The following is a 23,511-nucleotide window of genomic DNA, read 5'->3' as shown; positions in this document are numbered from 1 at the left end:
AGTTGGTATTCCTACTATCTATTATGCAGGCCCAGGGTTCGCATTAGTCATGAGATTGTGTGATTCGCGCAATTTGATCGCATTTGGAATAAACGATTAGTAAAAAGCCACTTGCGATTATTCTTTTTTTGTTATCCAGTCGATAATCCATTAACATCTCGTAAAATTCCTTGCCTCCCTTTCCTTCTATGAAATAAACGAATGAATGAATATTAATTGTGAGAATTCTTTCAATTTCTTCCACATGGTAGCCTAACACCACACTAAGTCAATGAGAAATCTAGCTAAGCCTAACCATCTGTTTATTCGCTGAAATTGTGACACAGTTATAAGATATCCATGGAATACTTTCATTATTGCTGTTACGTTCGACCACATGGTTGCCTAACACCACACTAAGTCAATGGGGTAAATCAGCCTAGCCATCTGTTTATTAGCTGAAATTGTGACACAGTTATAAGATATCCATGGAATACATTCATTATTGCTATTATCTTCGACCACATGGTGGCCTAACAACACACTAAGTCAATGGGAAATCTGCCTAACCATCGGTTTGCAAAGAAAATTTTTAAAAAAAAATCACACTTTGTGTAGGATTCGGGTAATAAATTAGGAACTGGGTAGTATCGCGTCAAGAGGGTACCTTTGTTATTGCTGTTATCTTCGACCACATGGTAGCCTAACACCACACTAAGCCCATGGGAAATCTGCTTAATCGTCGGTTTGCAAAAACAAAAAAACACACACTTTGCGTAGGATTCGGGTAATAAATTAGGAACCGGATACCCTGTGCAAACACTAATTTAGGAATTACATTAAAGGGAATTTCAGATAACAGCATGTGAAGTTGACATTGTTTGTGTCAAAAGTGAACTTGAAGCAAATATTTGTGATGTCATAGATGCAAATGTGTTTCTTTGAAATGTATATCCAAATTTCTCTTACCAAATTGGGATGCATTAACATATGAATACACAACAGTCATTTGGGGTATTCATAAATTCATCCCTAAAAAACCATCCCTAAAAGCTTTATAGGAACACTGTACAATCCAACATCAAAGCAATAAAGTGAAAATAGTAAAAACAATACATTCTGCTCTCAGTGTGAAACTATGAAATCACACATGTTTGCTTCAGGTTCACTTTATATGGTACAAATTGTGATGTTTTCAACTATCAGTATCTCATATACAATGTAGGAATTGAATGCAACTTTCACCAAGATGCTTAGTATGCTTATCTTTCATTGGCCAAAATATTTTTTTTTATCTCTGCCCTACCCATTTAATACTTTGACATGTCATTAGCATATTCCATTGCAAGTGTAAATTGTGACTGTATAAATAATCAGCTGTATATATACATGCAGCCACATCTGACTGATGTTATAGTATGAACAGCTAGGAGGAGTTATTCATAGTCTATTACTGTATGCAGGATAATTGACAATGTCATGTTTGATGCATATCAACACACTCAGTGGTGCTGGTAATGTCACCCTATTCGTAATCATTGTCAGTGTCTACCAGACAGTGTTGTACAAGTTATCACTTGAGTCACTAAATTTCTAATGTGAAGTGATTTGAAGTAGTTGGTGAAGTTTTTCCTCATTTACATAATGAAGATATGATATGCATTTAACTTGCACTGAAGATATGATGAATATGCATTTTTATTACACTGTATTGGAATTTTCACTTATTTCTAATACTTACAAATCTTCTGCCACTTGCATTGGCTTTGTGATTTGTGCAAACTGGATTTTTCTGAAGTGCTCTGAGGGGAAATATAAATCAAACTAAACAATAAAATCACTTAATACTGCAAAGTATTCAAACTTTCCAAAGACATGTAAAGAAATTAAATAATTAAATTGTCATTTAAATGTTAATCACTGCTTGGATGGTACATTATATAATATCCATGACAACACATACTGCATCTTCTATGACTTTACCATAATAATGATCTGGTGTCCTTTTACCTCTGTCTACCTCATCCTCTTCAGATTCCATATAATCATCAATATTGTCCTCATTGTCTTCCACATTACTCTCTTCATCATATTCCTCCTCTTCTTCCTCCTCTTCCTTCTCTGCCAGACCCTCCCATTGTTCTTTCTTCTCCGCAAACGCTTCCTTCATTGCCAAATTTACCAGCTGTTTGAGAAAATACCAAAGACCTGCACATGAGTTTGCAACATCAGTTTTCTTCTGAAAATGAACCACTGAGTGAACTACAAGTGAGCTGTGTTGCTCTACCTTCAGGTCAATGGAATCCATTATTCAAACAATGATGAACAAAGCTTACTAAAATCATTTTTTGCTCATTGATATGCAACCAGAAAAAGGTAAAACTACAAGTTATGCTGGACAGGCACCTTAAATCTTTAAACTTGTTGTTAGATGTACTCTCATAGCAAAAAGGATTTCAAGGGATAACCCAGTGCCAGACAATGCAACAGTTATCTAAGCAAGAAACAAATTAATACCTTGTCAATAACTAGGGATACCGATGATTGAATAGCTGAACCCTTAATTCATTCCAGCGATAGTTAAACTCCAATCTCAATATCTTGTCAGAACTAGGGTTACAGATGATTGACTGGCTAAGCCCTTGATTCAGCCCAGCCTTAGTTAAACCCCGATCTCAATATCTTGTCAGGACTAGCGATACAGATGATTGAATTGCTGAACCCTTGATTCATTCCAGCGATAGTTAAACTCCAATCTCAACATCTTGTCGGAACTAGGGATACAGATGATTGATTGGCTGAACCCTTGATTCAGCCCAGCGCTAGTTAAACTCCAATCTCAACATCTTGTCAATAACTAGGGTTACAGATGATTGACTGGTTAAGCCCTAGATTCATTCCAGCGCTAGTTAAACTCCAATCTCAATATCTTGTCAATAACTAGGGATACAGATGATTGACTGGTTAAACCCTAGATTCATTCCAGCTATAGTTAAACTCCAATCTCAACATCTTGTCAATAACTAGGGATACAGATGATTGACTGGTTAAACCCTAGATTCATTCCAGCGCTAGTTAAACTCCAATCTCAACATCTTGTCAATAACTAGGGATACAGATGATTGACTGGTTAAACCCTAGATTCATTCCAGCTATAGTTAAACTCCAATCTCAACATCTTGTCAATAACTAGGGTTACAGATGATTGACTGGTTAAACCCTAGATTCATTCCAGCTATAGTTAAACTCCAATCTCAACATCTTGTCAATAACAAGGGTTACAGATGGTTCACTGGCTAAGCCCTTGATTCAGCCCAGCGCTAGTTAAACTCCAATCTCAACATCTTGTCAATAACTAGGGTTACAGATGGTTCACTGGCTAAGCCCTTGATTCATTCAAGCTATAGTTAAACTCCAATCTCAACATCTTGTCAATAACTAGGGTTACAGATGATTGACTGGTTAAACCCTAGATTCATTCCAGCGCTAGTTAAACTCCAATCTCAACATCTTGTCAATAACAAGGGTTACAGATGGTTCACTGGCTAAGCCCTTGATTCAGCCCAGCGCTAGTTAAACTCCAATCTCAACATCTTGTCAATAACTAGGGTTACAGATGGTTCACTGGCTAAGCCCTTGATTCATTCCAGCTATAGTTAAACTCCAATCTCAACATCTTGTCAATAACTAGGGATACAGATGATTGACTGGTTAAACCCTAGATTCATTCCAGCTATAGTTAAACTCCAATCTCAACATCTTGTCAATGACCAGGGTTACAGATGATTGACTGGCTAAGCCCTTGATTCATTCCAGCGATAGTTCAACTCCAATCTCAACATCTTGTCAATGACCAGGGTTACAGATGATTGACTGGTTAAGCCCTTGATTCATTCCAGCGCTAGTTAAACTCCAATCTCAACATCTTGTCAATAACTAGGGTTACAGATGATTGACTGGCTAAGCCCTAGATTCATTCCAGCGATAGTTAAACTCCAATCTCAACATCTTGTCAATAACTAGGGATACAGATGATTGACTGGCTAAGCCCTTGATTCATTCCAGCGATAGTTAAACTCCAATCTCAACATCTTGTCAATAACTAGGGTTACAGATGATTGACTGGTTAAGCCCTTGATTCATTCCAGCGCTAGTTAAACTCCAATCTCAACATCTTGTCAATAACTAGGGTTACAGATGATTGACTGGCTAAGCCCTTGATTCATTCCAGCGATAGTTAAACTCCAATCTCAACATCTTGTCAATAACAAGGGTTACAGATGATTGACTGGTTAAACCCTTGATTCATTCCAGCGCTAGTTAAACTCCAATCTCAATATCTTGTCAATAACTAGGGTTACAGATGATTGACTGGTTAAACCCTTGATTCATTCCAGCCATAGTTAAACTCAAATCTCAACATCTTGTCAGAACTAGGGATACCGATGATTGACTGGTTAAGCCCTTGATTCATTCCAGCTATAGTTAAACTCCAATCTCAACATCTTGTCAATAACTAGGGATACAGATGATTGACTGGTTAAACCCTAGATTCATTCCAGCGATAGTTAAACTCCAATCTCAACATCTTGTCAATAACTAGGGATACAGATGATTGACTGGCTAAGCCCTTGATTCATTCCAGCGATAGTTAAACTCCAATCTCAACATCTTGTCAATAACTAGGGTTACAGATGATTGACTGGCTAAGCCCTTGATTCAGCCCAGCGCTAGTTAAACTCCAATCTCAACATCTTGTCAATAACTAGGGTTACAAATGATTGACTGGTTAAGCCCTTGATTCATGCCAGCGCTAGTTAAACTCCAATCTCAACATCTTGTCAATAACTAGGGTTACAGATGATTGACTGGCTAAGCCCTTGATTCATTCCAGCGATAGTTAAACTCCAATCTCAACATCTTGTCAATAACTAGGGATACAGATGATTGACTGGCTAAGCCCTTGATTCATTCCAGCGATAGTTAAACTCCAATCTCAACATCTTGTCAATAACAAGGGTTACAGATGATTGACTGGTTAAGCCCTTGATTCATTCCAGAGCTAGTTAAACTCCAATCTCAACATCTTGTCAATAACTAGGGTTACAGATGATTGACTGGCTAAGCCCTTGATTCATTCCAGGGATAGTTAAACTCCAATCTCAACATCTTGTCAAAAACTAGGGTTACAGATGATTGACTGGTTAAACCCTAGATTCATTCCAGCGATAGTTAAACTCCAATCTCAACATCTTGTCAATAACAAGGGTTACAGATGATTGACTGGTTAAACCCTTGATTCATTCCAGCGATAGTTAAACTCCAATCTCAATATCTTGTCAATAACTAGGGTTACAGATGATTGACTGGTTAAACCCTTGATTCATTCCAGCGATAGTTAAACTCAAATCTCAACATCTTGTCAGAACTAGGGATACCGATGATTGACTGGTTAAGCCCTTGATTCATTCCAGCTATAGTTAAACTCCAATCTCAACATCTTGTCAATAACTAGGGATACAGATGATTGACTGGTTAAACCCTAGATTCATTCCAGCTATAGTTAAACTCCAATCTCAACATCTTGTCAATAACTAGGGATACAGATGATTGACTGGTTAAACCCTAGATTCATTCCAGTGTTAGTTGAAACTCCCACATTAATACCTTGTCAATAACTAGGGATACAGATGATTCACTGGCTAAACCCTTGATTAATTCCAGCCAGTTAAATATATTGCTCTATTATTGAATGACAAGCAGAAACCAGATCCCTGTCCAGGTTATGAAACTATGTGTGATATATATTGCTATATTATTAAATGACAAGCTGAAACAATGGCCCTGTCCAGGTTATGAAACTATGTGTGATATATATTGCTAAATATTATTAGAAACCATGGCCCTGTCCAGGTTATGAAACTAGGTGTGATATATATTGCTATATTATTAAATGACATGCTGAAACCATTGCCCTGTCCAGGTTATGAACTATGTGTGATATATGATATTGCTATATTATTAAATGACATGCTGAAACTAGGGCCCTGTCCAGGTTATGAACTATGTGTGATATATGATATTGCTATGTTATTTAATGACAAGCTGAAACTAGGGCCCTGTCCAGGTTATGAAACTATGTGTGATATATATTGCTATATTATTAAATGACATGCTGAAACCATGGCCCTGTCCAGGTTATGAACTATGTGTGATATATGATATTGCTATATTATTAAATGGCATGCTGAAACTAGGGCCCTGTCCAGGTTATGAACCTATGTGTGATATATGATATTGCTATGTTATTTAGTGACAAGCTGAAACTAGGGCCCTGTCCAGGTTATGAAACTATGTGTGATATATTTTGCTATATTATTTAGTAACAAGCTGAAATTAGGGCCCTGTCCAGGTTATGAAACTATGTGTGATATATGATATTGCTATGTTATTTAATGACAAGCTGAAACTAGGGCCCTGTCTAGGTTATGAACTATGTGTGATATATGATATTGCTATATTTTTAAATGACATGCTGAAACTAGGGCCCTGTCCAGGTTATGAACTATGTGTGATACATGATATTGGTATGTTATTTAGTGACAAGCTAAAACTAGGGCCCTGTCCAGGTTATGAACTATGTGTGATATATGATATTGCTATGTTATTTAGTGACAAGCTAAAACTAGGGCCCTGTCCAGGTTATGAACTATGTGTGATATATGATATTGCTATGTTATTTAGTGACAAGCTAAAACTAGGGCCCTGTCCAGGTTATGAACTATGTGTGATACATGATATTGCTATGTTATTTAGTGACAAGCTGAAACTAGGGCCCTGTCCAGGTTATGAACTATGTGTGATACATGATATTGCTATGTTATTTAGTGACAAGCTGAAACTAGGGCCCTGTCCAGGTTATGAACTATGTGTGATATATGATATTGCTATATTTTTAAATGACATGCTGAAACTAGGGCCCTGTCCAGGTTATGAACTATGTGTGATACATGATATTGCTATGTTATTTAGTGACAAGCTAAAACTAGGGCCCTGTCCAGGTTATGAACTATGTGTGATATATGATATTGCTATGTTATTTAGTGACAAGCTGAAACTAGGGCCCTGTCCAGGTTATGAACTATGTGTGATACATGATATTGCTATGTTATTTAGTGACAAGCTAAAACTAGGGCCCTGTCCAGGTTATGAACTATGTGTGATATATGATATTGCTATGTTATTTAATGACAAGCTGAAACTAGGGCCCTGTCCAGGTTATGAACTATGTGTGATATATGATATTGCTATATTTTTAAATGACATGCTGAAACTAGGGCCCTGTCCAGGTTATGAACTATGTGTGATACATGATATTGCTATGTTATTTAGTGACAAGCTAAAACTAGGGCCCTGTCCAGGTTATGAACTATGTGTGATATATGATATTGCTATGTTATTTAGTGACAAGCTAAAACTAGGGCCCTGTCCAGGTTATGAACTATGTGTGATATATGATATTGCTATGTTATTTAGTGACAAGCTAAAACTAGGGCCCTGTCCAGGTTATGAACTATGTGTGATACATGATATTGCTATGTTATTTAGTGACAAGCTGAAACTAGGGCCCTGTCCAGGTTATGAACTATGTGTGATACATGATATTGCTATGTTATTTAGTGACAAGCTGAAACTAGGGCCCTGTCCAGGTTATGAACTATGTGTGATACATGATATTGCTATGTTATTTAGTGACAAGCTGAAACTAGGGCCCTGTCCAGGTTATGAAAATACTGTATGTGTGATATTTGACAGGCAACTGTCTCATATATATTTCACTCACCTCTTCATGTGCCTGTTTTAAGTGCCTCAGCATCTGTTTCTTAGTCTTACATTCAGTGTCACACTGCAAGCAACTATACAAGCCACTGGGTCTCTGTGGGATTAAAACAATACTATTTCAGGTGGGCTCTTACACCTTCACTATACATAGCTACTTCCACTATACATCCTCACTAAGTGTTAAGATTAGGGCTAGGGGTTTGATGGCTTCTAGGATTTGCAGGAGATTGATGGCTAGCCAGACAGGTAAATCATCAGTGCAAGCACACATGTTTTATCTTCATTTTCAAAGAGACTGCTTGATATTGTGATTGATTCAGCCTTTAACACCTTTGAAATGCACCAAATTATCTGCTAACAGTTCAGTGCTACCTTGTGTAGTGTAGGCAATAGGTCAGTATTCAAAAATTCCACTTTCTTCAAGCAAAGAATAGTTGTTGAAACAGGACAACTCTAACATCCTTTAACCACACACATACTTGTGTGTGTCACTAACACATGCTTCAACCATGCACATACTTGTGTATGTCACTAACACATCCTTCAACCATGCACATACTTGTGTGTGTCACTAACACATCCTACAACCATGCACATACTTGTGTTTGTCACTAACACATCCTTCAACCACATCCATACTTGTGTATGTCACTAACACATCCTACAACCACGCATACTGGTGTTTGTCACTAACACATCCTTCAACCACGTCAATACTTGTGTGTGTCACTAACACGTCCTTCAACCACGCACATACTTGTGTATGTCACTAACACATCCTTCAACCACGCAAAAACTTGTGTATGTCACTAAGACTTCCTTCAACCATGCAAAAACTGGTGTTTGTCACTAACAAATCCTTCAACCAAACACATACTTGTGTTTGTCACTAACAAATCCTTCAACCACGCACATACTTGTGTAGAGAATAGTAAGGGGATTGTCCATGTCATAAGCTTGTTACTGGGTTTGCTGGGGTTAGGGTTAGGTCACTTAGCTGATATTGATAACCAGAATGCAAAAAGGTGTAGTAATTCCTTACCCACTTTTATAAAGTGGATCCATATACCATACTGTGTGAATTAGTACTGGAAATCTTGTACTCAGTAAGGTGGTTTACACCATGTTTAAAGTTCATCATGGTTACTTTAATAACAGTTGGTGTAAACTTTGACCTTCATCAATTGAATAGGGTGTTTTGTACTCAATATGGTTCATCTACATGCCAAATATGTTCATCCATCATACAGTTTTCTAGTTATTATGTTTATAAGCCATGGCATCACACACAGACACATGCCATCACCATGGCATCACACACAGACACATGCCATCACCATGTCATCACACACAGACACATGCCATCACCATGGCATCACACACAGACACATGCCATCACCATGGCATCACACACAGACACATGCCATCACCATGGCATCACACACAGACACATGCCATCACCAAGGCATCACACACAGACACATGCCATCACCATGGCATCACACACAGACACATGCCATCACCAAGGCATCACACACAGACACATGCCATCACCATGGCATCACACACAGACACATGCCATCACCATGGCATCACACACAGACACATGTCATCACCAAGGCATCACACACAGACACATGCCATCACCATGGCATCACACACACAGACACATGCCATCACCATGGCAGGGATTTATTTTGCCTTTGGCAAGGAATAAAGAAACATCCACAGATTTGACCACACCTTTTTAAAATATTCATATATTATTAAACCAAACATCTTAAGGAAATTGTGCTGCAATGTTTGCAGTTTTAGATTAAGCCCTTGCTTCAGTCATGCTTGCCTCTTTACAACTGCTGATGGTATGAAGCTTGATGAACTTGAGTCCATAAAGAATCTTTTTACAGAATTGACAGGAGACATATCCAGATTCTTCCAGCTCAGATGACCATGATAGAACATCCTCTGGGCTAGGTTTATAGCTGCTTGGAGCTTGGAATAGTTTCTGTTTGAGATCAAACAGCAGAAAGAATCAAAAGAGTAAAGAAATGTTTACTAATGGATCTCTTTGTCTTCTTTCAGTGCAAACCTTTCAACCATAAATATGTAAGGTAAGTGCTGGTACTCCATGTGTACTAATGGATCTCTTTGTCTTGTCTCAGTGCAAACCTTTCAACCATAAATATGTAAGGTAAGTGCTGGTACTCCATGTGTACTAATGGATCTCTTTGTCTTCTTTCAGTGCAAACCTTTCAACCATAAATATGTAAGGTAAGTGCTGGTACTCCATGTGTACTAATGGATCTCTTTGTCTTGTCTCAGTGCAAACCTTTCAACCATAAATATGTAAGGTAAGTGCTGGTACTCCATGTTTACTAATGGATCTCTTTGTCTTCTTTCAGTGCAAACCTTTCAACCATAAATATGTAAGGTAAGTGCTGGTACTCCATGTGTACTAATGGATCTCTTTGTCTTCTTTCAGTGCAAACCTTTCAACCATAAATATGTAAGGTAAGTGCTGGTACTCCTGTTTACTAATGGATCTCTTTGTCTTCTTTCAGTGCAAACCTTTCAACCATAAATATGTAAGGTAAGTGCTGGTACTCCATGTGTACTAATGGATCTCTTTGTCTTCTTTCAGTGCAAACCTTTCAACCATAAATATGTAAGGTAAGTGCTGGTACTCCATGTTTACTAATGGATCTCTTTGTCTTCTTTCAGTGCAAACCTTTCAACCAGAAATATGTAAGGTAAGTGCTGGTACTCCATGTTTACTAATGGATCTCTTTGTCTTCTTTCAGTGCAAACCTTTCAACCATAAATATGTAAGGTAAGTGCTGGTACTCCATGTGTACTAATGGATCTCTTTGTCTTCTTTCAGTGCAAACCTTTCAACCATAAATATGTAAGGTAAGTGCTGGTACTCCATGTGTACTAATGGATGTCTTTGTCTTCTTTCAGTGCAAACCTTTCAACCATTAATATGTAAGGTAAGTGCTGGTACTCCATGTGCTAATACATTGCTAAGCTAGATGTCATTAAATCAACTTCAACATGAATTTCACAATATTAGCCAAAATCATTCCTTACATATTATTGTTGTCATTCTGGTGCTTATAGAAGCCAGAAACCAAGTCAATATGCATAGTGATTCTTTCCACACTTTTTCAAGCCTTACTCAGGCCAAGGTTGGATCCACATGTCCACCTCATATGACCTCCGTCTTCACCAACTTCAATCACCATGGCAACAAGCCAACAACCTTTTGTGCTCTAAATATCAATTTGACATAATTCAACATTCTATACTCAATCAATATGATACAAACCAATACACTCTTAGCTGATGCCATTTCATCCATGAATTCACTCTCGTCTGTCACTGCAGATTCTCCCTGGACTTTAAACTCATCAGCAATTTCATGCAGCTTCTCAATTGCCCTGACAATGACAAAGATAAATATCTCATTACTCCTCCCTTATGAAGGCTTTGTTGTCTCTACTGTAGTTGCACTTAAACTTACTAGCAGCAACTAATGTTTTAGGAGCAGCAGTAGTATTCTGTTTGGGATGGTGTTTGACATGTGACTTACCCCTAACCCTCAACGTAGCACCAAACTATGAATAGATACATTCTTACCTTGGTGCAGCCCATCGTCTCTGGAAAGGGATGGGAATGTTTTTCTCCTGTGTAGCAGCTATAATATACATACATTCTCTTTCTGATTGTGTGTTGAGGTAATGTGACATACCCTTAACCCTACAGTAAGTGTAGCATAAAACTATGAGTAGATATTATTCCTACCTTGCTGCAGCCCGTCGTCTCTGGCCTGGGATGGGTATATCACTCTCTTCAGTAGCAGCAGTATTATTCTGTTTGTGATGGTGTTTGACATGTGACTTACCCCTAACCCTAAGTGTAGCATAAAACTATGAGTAGATATTATTCCTACCTTGCTGCAGCCCGTCGTCTCTGGCCTGGGATGGGTATATCACTCTCTTCAGTAGCAGCAGTAGTATTCTGTTTGTGATGGTGTTTGACATGTGACTTACCCCTAACCCTAAGTGTAGCATAAAACTATGAGTAGATATTATTCCTACCTTGCTGCAGCCCGTCGTCTCTGGCCTGGGATGAGAATATCACTCTCTTCAGTAGCAGCAGCTGTAGATTTCTGTTTGTGATGGTGTTTCAGGTGATGTGACAGTCCAGGCCAGGATCCATACCTCTTCTTACAATGTTCACATGAATAGTTCAACTCAAGTTCTTTACCGCATCTATTGATATGATATAGCAGACCTTGTCGGGTCGTAAATGACCTAATACAATTTGGATTAGGACATCGAATTCTTCCTCCGCTCTTTTTGGCAAGACGCTGGAAATCATGTATGTCCATTTCTGCAATGGATGCTTTTACTATGAGGGGTTTATCGCCCTGTTTTGCAAAGAAAAAGAATTCATATACATTGAAAGAAACACTAGCGCAAGAACTAGGGTTAGGGTTAGCACCCTAACCCTAATCACTTCATCACAATATTCATAAGGTTCTCTCAGTTCATTGCTGTCCCCTATTTACTCACTCCAAGTACCTGCTATGGTGACTAGATATACTGCTGGGTACTGTGACTTTTGATAATAACCAGAATAACTTCATCACGATATTCATAAGGTTCTCTCAGTTCATTGCTGTCCCCTATTTACTCACTCCAAGTACCTGCTATGGTGATTAGATACACTGCTGGGTACTGTGACTTTTGATTTACCTGAATAACTTCATCACAATATTCATAAGGTTCTCTCAGTTCATTGCTGTCCCCTATTTACTCACTCCAAGTACCTGCTATGGTGATAAGATACACTGCTGGGTACTGTGACTTTTGATTTACCTGAATAACTTCATCATGATTTTCATAAGGTTCTCTCAGTTCATTGCTGTCACCTATTTACTCACTCCAAGTACCTGCTATGGTGACTAGATATACTGCTGGGTACTGTGACTTTTGATTTACCTGAATAACTTTATCACGATATTCATAAGGTTCTCTCAGTTCATTGCTGTCTCCTATTTACTCACTCCAAGTACCTGCTATGGTGACTAGATATACTGCTGGGTACTGTGACTTTTGATTAACCTGAATAACTTCATCACAATATTCATAAGGTTCTCTCAGCTCATTGCTGTCCCCTATTTACTCACTCCAAGTACCTGCTATGGTGACTAGATATACTGCTGGGTACTGTGACTTTTGATTTACCTGAATAACTTCATCACGATATTCATAAGGTTCTCTCAGTTCATTGCTGTCCCCTATTTACTCACTCCAAGTACCTGCTATGGTGACTAGATATACTGCTGGGTACTGTGACTTTTGATTTACCTGAATAACTTCATCACGATATTCATAAGGTTCTCTCAGTTCATTGCTGTCCCCTATTTACTCACTCCAAGTACCTGCTAAGGTGACTAGATATACTGCTGGGTACTGTGACTTTTGATTTACCTGAATAACTTCATCACGATATTCATAAGGTTCTCTCAGTTCATTGCTGTCCCCTATTTACTCACTCCAAGTACCTGCTAAGGTGACTAGATATACTGCTGGGTACTGTGACTTTTGATTTACCTGAATAACTTCATCACGATATTCATAAGGTTCTCTCAGTTCATTGCTGTCCCCTATTTACTCACTCCAAGTACCTGCTAAGGTGACTAGATATACTGCTGGGTACTGTGACTTTTGATTTACCTGAATAACTTCATCACGATATTCATAGGTTCTCTCAGTTCATTGCTGTCCCCTATTTACTCACTCCAAGTACCTGCTAAGGTGACTAGATATACTGCTGGGTACTGTGACTTTTGATTTACCTGAATAACTTCATCACGATATTCATAAGGTTCTCTCAGTTCATTGCTGTCCCCTATTTACTCACTCCAAGTACCTGCTAAGGTGACTAGATATACTGCTGGGTACTGTGACTTTTGATTTACCTGAATAACTTCATCACGATATTCATAAGGTTCTCTCAGTTCATTGCTGTCCCCTATTTACTCACTCCAAGTACCTGCTAAGGTGACTAGATATACTGCTGGGTACTGTGACTTTTGATTTACCTGAATAACTTTATCACGATATTCATAAGGTTCTCTCAGTTCATTGCTGTCCCTATTTACTCACTCCAAGTACCTGCTATGGTGATTAGATCTACACGTACTACGTGGCTACTGCATTGTTGAGTTTCCTGCAAAAATGTGCAGCCTGCAGGGTAACATATTTAGTTCAAATACTCACTGATTCAGAAAGATTTCTACTCAGGTGACGACTCGTTCCACGTCTGCAATTCCTTTGATCTATTCTGCATGGACATGCCCCTCTACCACTTTTTGTGGAACAGTTTGACCGACAACTACATACTACAGGGTCAATTGTAACTTCAAGTCCATCATTTGAGAACTCAATTACTGATGGTGCAGCTGCCATATTGTTGAAGTGGTAGCCTAGATTTGGTTTGGACTGAGAAAACCATTCTTCTTCCAGCAAAGCATATACTGTATAGCTCTAGTATACTGCAAGTATGCCAAGCATTTGCACACAATTGTACACATTATTACACGTATAGGACGAATGCTACATTGTTTAGGGCCTGGAGTAGAGCACAGTAAAGCTGTAGATCGTAGTTGTCAGTGTGTCTGACTCGCGGAAGGTCAAAGGTTATTTAAACCTTTTCATGTGCAAAATTGTTGCAATGGCGATATCAGCATTTTATGTTTAAATATACATTTACAAAGGTGCTAGTGCCACCAATTTTACTCAAGACAAGGGTTAATACTGTATATAACAGTGTAACAGTTACCATTACCCATAGTTCAATCAGTCATACATATTAGACATCTATTACTAGAAAACAAATTAATGAGGTAGCAAGAATAACAACAGTATATGAAAGGATAGTAAAGTTTAGCAACCTTTAGGGTGACCAGAGGGTTGAGCTTACCTTCAAGTCATGGATGACTGCACGTTTCAGTTTCTTCTTCTTCTTGGAAACCTGCTTCTTGACTTCAACTTCCATATTCAGTTGCTCCTCTCTTGAAGTGTCACAATCTTTAGTTTTGTCTTGGTTGCTCTCCTTGCGTGCTCTTTTACTTCTTTTATTGTATTTTGAGGTTTCTTCATTCTCCTCAGAATCTGATCCTCCATTTATCATCTGGAGATAATTCACTACCTTGGATCTTCTCTGAGATCTCCTGGTCTCACTCATTTCACTCTCTCTGACATCTCCAGCTCCATCCTCCTTTTCTCTGCCTCTAGTCCTCTTCTTACTTCTACTACCCTTCACAGAAGTTTCCTTAATTTTCCTTGGCCTTCCTCTACTTCTTGGATGTTCTTTATCAACATTCTCTTCTGCAAAGTTGCTATCTCCTCCTGCTATACTAACATTCTGATTTTTACCTTGTAAAGGTTTTACTTTTTCATCCTCATTATTATGCTTCTTGGTCAAAGGCCTGCCCCTTCCTCTTGGCCTGCCCCTTCCTCTTGGCCTGCCCCTTCCTCTTGGCTTGCCGCTGTGCCTGCCCCTTTTTCTTGTTCTGAGATTTTTTTCACCATTAGTAGATGAAGCAGCAGCATTAGTCTCTTCATCTTGGTCTGAGGTTGCTCCAGACATCCCTCCCAATGACGTTTTCAACCTCTCATTCTTTAAAACATTTTCTGAAAGTCTTGTACTTCTACGTGTCATTGTAAAGCATAAACTGTAAAAAGAAAAGAGCCTTATGAAAAAGTATTCAATGTCAACTGTCATGTCTTAATCTACACAATATTTCACCCAACCTGTTAGTTTTAGGAAATTTCTGGCTATTGTACTCCAACTTGATAAGAAATAAATGTATGTTTCTATTAAGTTTGTTAAACATTCACACTTGATCTTAAATGTAGCTATGTTGAAATGTCATCAGCACAGACAGCTCTGGTCAGCTGGAACACCCGGCTGGACATGGAGAAAATCATCCGGTCCAACTCCAGATCTTTCTCCAAATCTGACCAGAATTATCTCTAAAAAAGATGATGTGATTAAAATATGTTTGTAACTATTACAATAATTCTTTACAATCTTCAGGTATGTTCATTCACGGTGATACCTGGTATATCTTTATCTCAGATGTCAAACTGTTAAAGCTTTTCTCCTATTAATCATTTTGACTGCAGACACCTCCATGTAAAGCATTTTGACTGCAGAAACCTCCATGTAAAGTCTGTGAACAACAAACATTCACTTGTAACTATCATGGCATTTACACAACTGATGTAAATCTGATTGGGATGTTTCATATTCTCATAATCTGTTCTTTTGTTTGAAGGATGAGTAGTATCTCAATTTTATACATATAATTTTTTGTTAATGATTCATTTTCTCTTGGAAATATTTAGTCTGGCTGTTTTGTAGATTGCATTAGATCAAGAATAGATTTTGATCTGGTTTATCCTTAAAATTTATACTGCTAAAATTGGCTGAATGATTTGTAAAGGTATTAATCTGGTGTTTCTTGCCTTTCAATGAAGAACCTAGTCTTAAATGTATTGAGAAAACAGTAGTTTAAATCAAGGAGCAGAAATGCAATGATGCCTGAAGTAAAATGGTTAAGGGGAACTCAATTTCTTGCCTCCCTGTACAGGTACCATAAATTCATTATTGCAGGGGAGGTAGCTTCAGATCTATTGTGTTTGGGTGAAAGAACAATTCTTCTTACATTTTACCAGTCTGATTTTCTTTGATAGATAATTTCCCTTCTTTTCTGTTATTTTTACTTGTTCTATTTTGGACAAACTTCATGGAGACTGACAAGTATTTGTGTTAAATAACTTACAGTTACAGTACAATATACAGAAATATAAGTCAAACATGACAATAAAACTATTGATACCTAGAGTTAAGGGTTATTAGTCCATATGCTACTGATGTCCTTTGTATGCAATTTACACACATTTCATAATGTCATTTTTACTGCTAACAACTCACTTTTCATAGAGTAATAAAAGCTGCCATTTATATGCTATGCCATAACTTACAAGGATTAAACAGTTTGCAACATTTTAATTTTCTTATTGTAAGGGACATATTCCTTTTCAAAATTCTGTGAGATTTTTCTACGATTCCCTAGTGGTCAACAATTATTATCTACAATTGGGAGGATTGTTTGCAAGTACTTGCTTCCCTCTTCATTTGATGATTTTTTTTTCTTAATTTAAGTAATCATGTTGACAGACATTTAAGTGCCATCCATAAGAATTATTGTCTTACTTAGTATAATTTATTTGACTAATGTTAATTTTGACACAACACCAAGAAGTCTGAAACAATTTTCTGGTACTCTCTTAACCTCACAACTGAAGGCTTATGTATTTCTGTACAAGTGGATGATTCATATTTTCAGTAAAATTAATTTAGAATTTGGATAAACCTAAAATAAAAAAAGTACAGCCATGGGATTTTGACAATTGGGTTTAGTTTTTTGTTCTTTCAATTGTTTTGTCTGAAGTTCTCATTTTGGCCTGGACTATTCTTTCAACAGTACAATTTAGGCTATATCATTGTCTATTACTTACTATAATTATGATTTAAAATAAATTTGTATATGAAGCTTCATCGAATTTGACTACATTCACTCAGAACTGTCTGTCCAGCGCCATAGTCCATCAGTCAATATTTCTGTGAGGCCTATTCTAACAACTGATCAGTCTGTGTGAGTTCAATGTGTGATGTTGAAATTACATAATATATCATACTGCATCCTCCAAGTAAAAATATTGGAATAACGTCGGACGGTCAATATAACGATAGTATAAAGTTATAAACATACTCATGATATAACAAGCATGGTAGCAGGTTATCTCATTGGGTAGCATGTGTGGAGAAGGGAGGGGATAGAGGGGAGACTTGCAGCACGAAAGAAAGCAAAATGATAGGATTTATCGTGAGACGCAATTGTCTGGTATTTATTTGAGAGCTCCTACCAACTACTAATTAACGTCAACCATGAACTGGTTTAACCAAGCCTTTAAATGCATTTTGTAATTTCGTCCAATATTTGTTCTTACCACCACTGTAATTTGAGGAGGGGGGGAAGTGGGACAAAAGTGGGGGATAAGACATTTGACTGGGGAACCTCACCCCCTCCTGGTTATGCCACTGTTTAAACTGAAAGAGGGTAACCTGGGACCTTAGATTGTTCAAGTATGGTTGATCTTCCTCCGATTTCTCCTGGTTCAAATAATGGTTTAATAATAAAATTATTAACTAATTTGGTAATTAGTTCTTGTCAAGTTTTGAATTGTGATAGTAGTTGATCGTGAATCTCCCACCAAATGCAAAGTGTCACTTGTGTTTCAGAAAACTGTTAATATGTGAATACTGCTCAGATTGAGTATTGAGTGCTTGACACACACTTCTTCACCTAGGCCTTATGTGGAAATTGTGTGCTCTGCACTATGATTGGTTAAACTGCCAGATGAATAGTGGGGATACATTGAACATATTCACCTTGCTAAGGAACAATAGCATTGATTTACTTAAGTTATGTATTACTATTTGCCAGTATTGTCACCTATTCTTATTTCATAGGTTGATCTGCTTTGTACACGCGCCCTACATTTGCTATTAAACCGTCGTTACGTTTACAAAATATGTTTCTTTGTAAAGTGAACTGACTATACTAAACGAAACACATTTACATTTGACCTTCCGCGGAAATTATAATTCGCGGAACCTATCCCGTATGTTAAGTATGGAGGTCTATATTGAAGGTTTAACTTAGGCCTACGAAAACACAGAAACAATGGAAGTTATGAAAGTTCAACGGACTGTGACAATGAGAGCTCCTTCAGTGTTAAAAAGTATCATAAAGAATAAATTTTATGGAAAGTTAAAATTGGCCAGGAATCGAACCCGAGCGGCGGCATCAACGTTGACGCTATACTTCCTTTCAACTCGTGCAACCTTACCGAGTTGACAAATGTGGTCGTCACCGTCAAAGATTATAGTTTGATGGGCCTGTGCTTATTGCTGATACTACAGTCTTGGGCTCCGTGAACCCGGAAACATAATATTCTAACAGTGTTCGTCCTTTGTCATGTATCCTACAGTTTGGTTAAAAACTTTATCATGGCTGGGGTGGCTTGAGGGATTACATCGGCCGTCACGAAATACATGCGACATATGCATTGTACACGTAACGAAATTATCTCACAATGTACTGCTGTAATGAGGAATAACGCCACCTATTTGGTGGTAGGCAGCCAAGTATCATTATTATACAATAATACAAATGATCCACATGATATTAGCCAGTGGTGGGAGACCAAGGTGGAATTCAGTAACCAATGGTACCCATTTGGAACTGGTTTGACGAGTTTTGTATGTCAATGTTTCGGTACGGGGTTTGCTTTTGGCCTTTTTGATGGCATTTTAATAGTACCCCGAAAATACTGTCTGTTTAGGAGGGGTTGTGACAGTTCTTTGGTGCGGGAATCATGGGCGTCAGCAGGTTTCAGAAAGTGAGGGGGACACTATACTATCTAAGCGGAGCGTCACCATTGGTTGGCGCGTAGCGTACCAGAAAATTTTGGGTACATAAGACCCCATAGATCGCAGGAGACGGCCTTCCTGAGTCGTTTTTAGTTACATCAGAACCAGATCTGTGAGGAGAAATTTTGTCTCACAAAACTAAATCCCGACAGAAAGTACTGGTAGAAAGATGCCGTTCTGACACCAAGGGAGACGAATTACACAGCGTCCATCTCAAACGAAATATTGAAAAAGTGGCGCCGTCACCTCCGGGATGAGTGGAGTGGTATATATAATACATGCATGTAGGTGCGAGACGTCAGTTGTTATGTGCCCAGGTACTTTAATAATAATAATCAGAAAAAGGCACCGCGCGCAGAGCGTGTGTAGCGCCTAGCCGGCACTCAACAATAAAGATCTACCATATCCCGCGAATACATGTAGCCTTAATTACTTAACCCCTACACCCCTATTCGTCCGTCCAGTCCAAGCTAGGGACTGGAGGTAGTGATATGAACATAGTAACTCATCACCATCTACCTGTATGGCTTACCTAATCCCTTGGAACCCATACAAACAACATGTGTGCAAGATTCAATACACTTTCGAATGGTCTCCCCCCCCCCCAACGAATTAAATGGGCAGATTTAGGATATTGGGAGAATGGGAGATAAATGGCGGTGCAAGTGATAGATAGCAGGGGCCCAGGAGTCCAGATTTCTTGACCTTAAATAGAAAATCGCGCATATGCATGTGATTTTTTTTAATAACTACTCTGAAAAGTGGGTGGGACAAATGATATGATATCCCCTCCACTTTTGAAAGTGGGGGGGACATGTCCCCCCCGTCCCCCACCTGTTGACGCCCATGGCGGGAATCAAAATCGACTTCAGAGGAGCAAATGCGTCGAATGCGCAACGCCATGACTGCACGGAATATTTCTGGTACAGTGACGTGTGGCAACTGCTTGGTAAAAGGTAGTTGTGCTTGTTCGTGGGTTATTTGAACAAGTCTGTATTGAGTGAACCATTTCGTAGGGTCACAGTGGTGTCCAGGAATTATAAGTGAACGCCATGTCCAGAAAAATCTGCAGTAAATTTGATAGTGTGATGAAACGAGTTTATGTCATCAATGAAGAGTTTTAGATTTGCCTCATCATGGGTCCATATCATGAAGATATCGTCAATGAAACGTAACCATGTGTGTGGTTTCAAGTATAAATTCTTTCTCGAGGTTTCCCATAAAGACAGTGGCGGCGGAACCGGGGGGGCTTGGGGGGGTGTAATAATTTTAGTAATTGCTGGGGACCCTCGGCCCGTCCCCTGGCTATTGACCACATTGTCACCCCAACCGAGTCCTCACGCCCCGTGAAAAGTGGAAGCAGTGAGTGTGAGTACCGGTAAGCGTAACACAACTTCGTCTTAGGCCAATGACTTGCCTCATTTCAGCCAGTTCTCCAACATACCCTTACTTAGTGGCGGAGCGTCCATATATAATACAGTCAGGGGGCGGATGCCCCCCCCCCCCCCGAAGGACTCAAATGGACTGCTGGCGCCCTTTTCAGCTTTTCACTACTTGTTTACTTATTCGCGATTATTGACTATTTTATTGCGCTCTCATATACCTATTGACATTTGTCATATTCTGTTGGTGTAATTTTCCAACAAAATGGCGACGACACCTATTTATTCTCCGTTTATCTGCAAATAAGCAAGGCCCGGAAAGGGTCATTTCCTGCAATCTAGGGAGTATCTTTACTCGAAAATTTTCTGTACGCTCCGCGCCAACCTTTGGTGGCGCTCCGCTTAGATAGTGTGGAAAGCGCCCCTACAGACCATTCTTGCACCCCCCCCCTGACCAAAACCCCCTAGCTCCGCCACTGCCCTTACTACACTCAAAAACGTCTTTGCGGGTACACTACGAGTTATAGCTACTCTCTTAAACACCATCGAATATACAAATTACAATGTTTTCACAGACTTTTACGGAATCTGAGAAATTGCAGGCTTGAGACCCATATTTTAGGGCTAGGTATTCGCAGCATAAAACACTCGGGAAGTGCCGTTTCCGGCCATCTGGGGGTTTGAAAAAAAAAAAAAATTCTTGTACGCTCCGCGCCAACCGATGGTGGCGCTCCGCTTAGATAGTATCGACACATTAGCCCCCCCAATAATTTTTCCGTTCCGCCGCGCCTGCATAAAGATGTTATCATGTTGGCAAAAGACGGTGCCATTTTGGTACCCATTGCGGTGCCATGAATTTGGGGGTAATGTTTGTTGCCAAATACCAGATTATTGCTGGTCAAGATTAGTTGCATCAATTCGGCCAATTCTTTCGTCGTGGGGATTTTGGGGACAAACTAAAACGAATGACCGAATGACAATTGACTTTGTACAGGGTTAAATATCATTCGCGAATGACAACGAAGGACAGTGGTGAGCAAGGGCGGTGGAACTTTTCCTCATGTTAAAAATGTGCCCTTTTTCTACATAAAAATTGGGGTGTCTCAAGTTAGCAAGAGGCCAGGTAACCAGAATGAACACCCGGGAAGGGCCGTTTCCGGGGTGTTACTAAAACGAATGACAATTGCGTTACACGTAACGAATGACAATATGTTTTACACACTAAAAAATTGCGTTAACTAACTTGAACGAATGACAGTAATGACAGCACAGACATTTGCTTCAACCGGATATCACAGTTCAGACTTCGTGGGTATCTAGATCTAGTATAGTACGGACAAGATAAAAACGCACCTTATAGCAAGCGAAATTGTAAGTCTGATTTTAAAAAGTAAATTTAACGTCATTTTTCCGATATTAATTGTTAGAAACTAACAATACTATAATCTTAAACGGCTTCAGTTATCTTTCTATATAAATCTACAGAGGTAAAAGCACAGCACTCAAGCGCATTCTCACACAAAATCTTTCTTGTGGTTTCTATCCGTAACTTACACCAAAACCCTGCAACCACGTAACATGCGATTTTCCTCAAATCATTTTTGCGCAGAAAACCAATAACCGCATTTACTCCACTCGGTTAATCATTCATTCCGATTCTGATTGTCGATTTAAATGACCGATTTTGTGGATTTTGCGGCCTAGCCGGGTAGAGTGACGCGAAACAATATACAGTACATATAGTTTAATTAATGCACCCACAATAATGTGTTCTTTCCGCCATAAAAAAAGTGCTTTGGTACTTTTTCTATGGTGGAAAGAACACATTGTCTAGTGGTGGAAAGTACCGATGGAGGACAGGCGCGTAGCCAGGGGGGGGGGGAGAAGGGGCAGTTGCCCCCCCCTTGAGAAATATGATTTGATTTTTTTTTTGTTTTTGATTTTTTTTAAATGTTTTTATGATATCGCTAGTAATTTCATCAAGCGAAAATGCTAAGATGCAACTTACAGGGCCTGGGAAGTGCCATTTCCAGCGATCTGGGAGGCATTTTCAGCCAAAATTTTCTTGTACGCTTCGCGCCAAACATGGTGGCGCTACGCTTAGATAGTTTGCAATGCCATATCTACGGCTCTGATAATTTGCCTACAGTTTCGCGCCTCCCTTGGCAAATTCCTGGCTACGTGCCTAATGGAGGAACGACATGGCCCGCGTGCGCGTATTAATAACAACGTGAAGAAGAGAATAGTGTTTGCTGTCACGTCCAGAGCCGTAAACAGACGGCTCTGGTCACGCCTAAATTGTAACTAACGTGATGCCGGGATGGGCTCCAAGAACATAGAGGCAAGTATCTCAATTAAACTGAGCTATGTTTTCTTGTCTTGAATAACCCATGGTGTCCCGCAGGGTTCGGTCTTATAGCTAGGACCGGTACCGTATCCTTCAGTTTATAAACTGCACGGCCCGGGATGATATCAGATCCGTCATGGTTTCAAGTATATAGGCTATACATACTCATATGCCAAAGAGTCTGGGCCTATATTTGAAGCAATGAGTCGCTGGATGCGTTATTTCATGCTTGTTTTGAATACCGAAAAAAAGAACTGAGATGGCGAATTTCACTTGGAAGATTGGCAGTAGGCTAAGGCAGATGTTTCTCCTCCTTGTGATGTACGTATTGGTGGCGGCAGTATTGATCCTTCTGTGAGGTACGTTTGTACTTGGTGTAATTTG

The 23,511-nt window shown here is 39.1% G+C and overlaps 1 protein-coding gene across 4 annotated transcripts in view; it reads right to left on the bottom strand.

Moving 5' to 3' along the window:
- LOC139984291 (uncharacterized) overlaps positions 1-19,046 on the bottom strand; it is a 57,729-nt gene extending 38,683 nt beyond the window's left edge. Inside the window, exons 1-9 of one of the 4 annotated variants that reach the window (XM_071998140.1) lie at positions 18,760-19,046; positions 14,815-15,568; positions 11,984-12,253; positions 11,774-11,832; positions 11,150-11,261; positions 9,665-9,826; positions 7,823-7,915; positions 1,990-2,164; positions 1,721-1,781 (exon numbers count right to left, since the gene is read on the bottom strand). In XM_071998140.1, coding sequence (XP_071854241.1) covers positions 1,721-1,781; positions 1,990-2,164; positions 7,823-7,915; positions 9,665-9,826; positions 11,150-11,261; positions 11,774-11,832; positions 11,984-12,253; positions 14,815-15,568; positions 18,760-18,773 — 1,700 coding nt within the window. In that variant the 5' untranslated portion in view covers positions 18,774-19,046. Of the gene's footprint in view, positions 1-1,720; positions 1,782-1,989; positions 2,165-7,822; positions 7,916-9,664; positions 9,827-11,149; positions 11,262-11,773; positions 11,833-11,921; positions 12,254-14,814; positions 15,569-18,759 lie in introns of all 4 variants that reach the window. The other 3 variants (XM_071998139.1, XM_071998141.1, XM_071998142.1) reach the window with 3 other exon arrangements.
- Between the last annotated feature and the right edge of the window lie 4,465 nt (positions 19,047-23,511).

The sequence above is a fragment of the Apostichopus japonicus genome, chromosome 17, assembly GCF_037975245.1.
Source record: "Apostichopus japonicus isolate 1M-3 chromosome 17, ASM3797524v1, whole genome shotgun sequence".
Taxonomy (NCBI): domain Eukaryota; kingdom Metazoa; phylum Echinodermata; class Holothuroidea; order Aspidochirotida; family Stichopodidae; genus Apostichopus; species Apostichopus japonicus.
The sequence above is the reverse complement of the archived record's forward strand: the minus strand, read 5'-3'. Positions and strand labels throughout refer to the sequence as shown.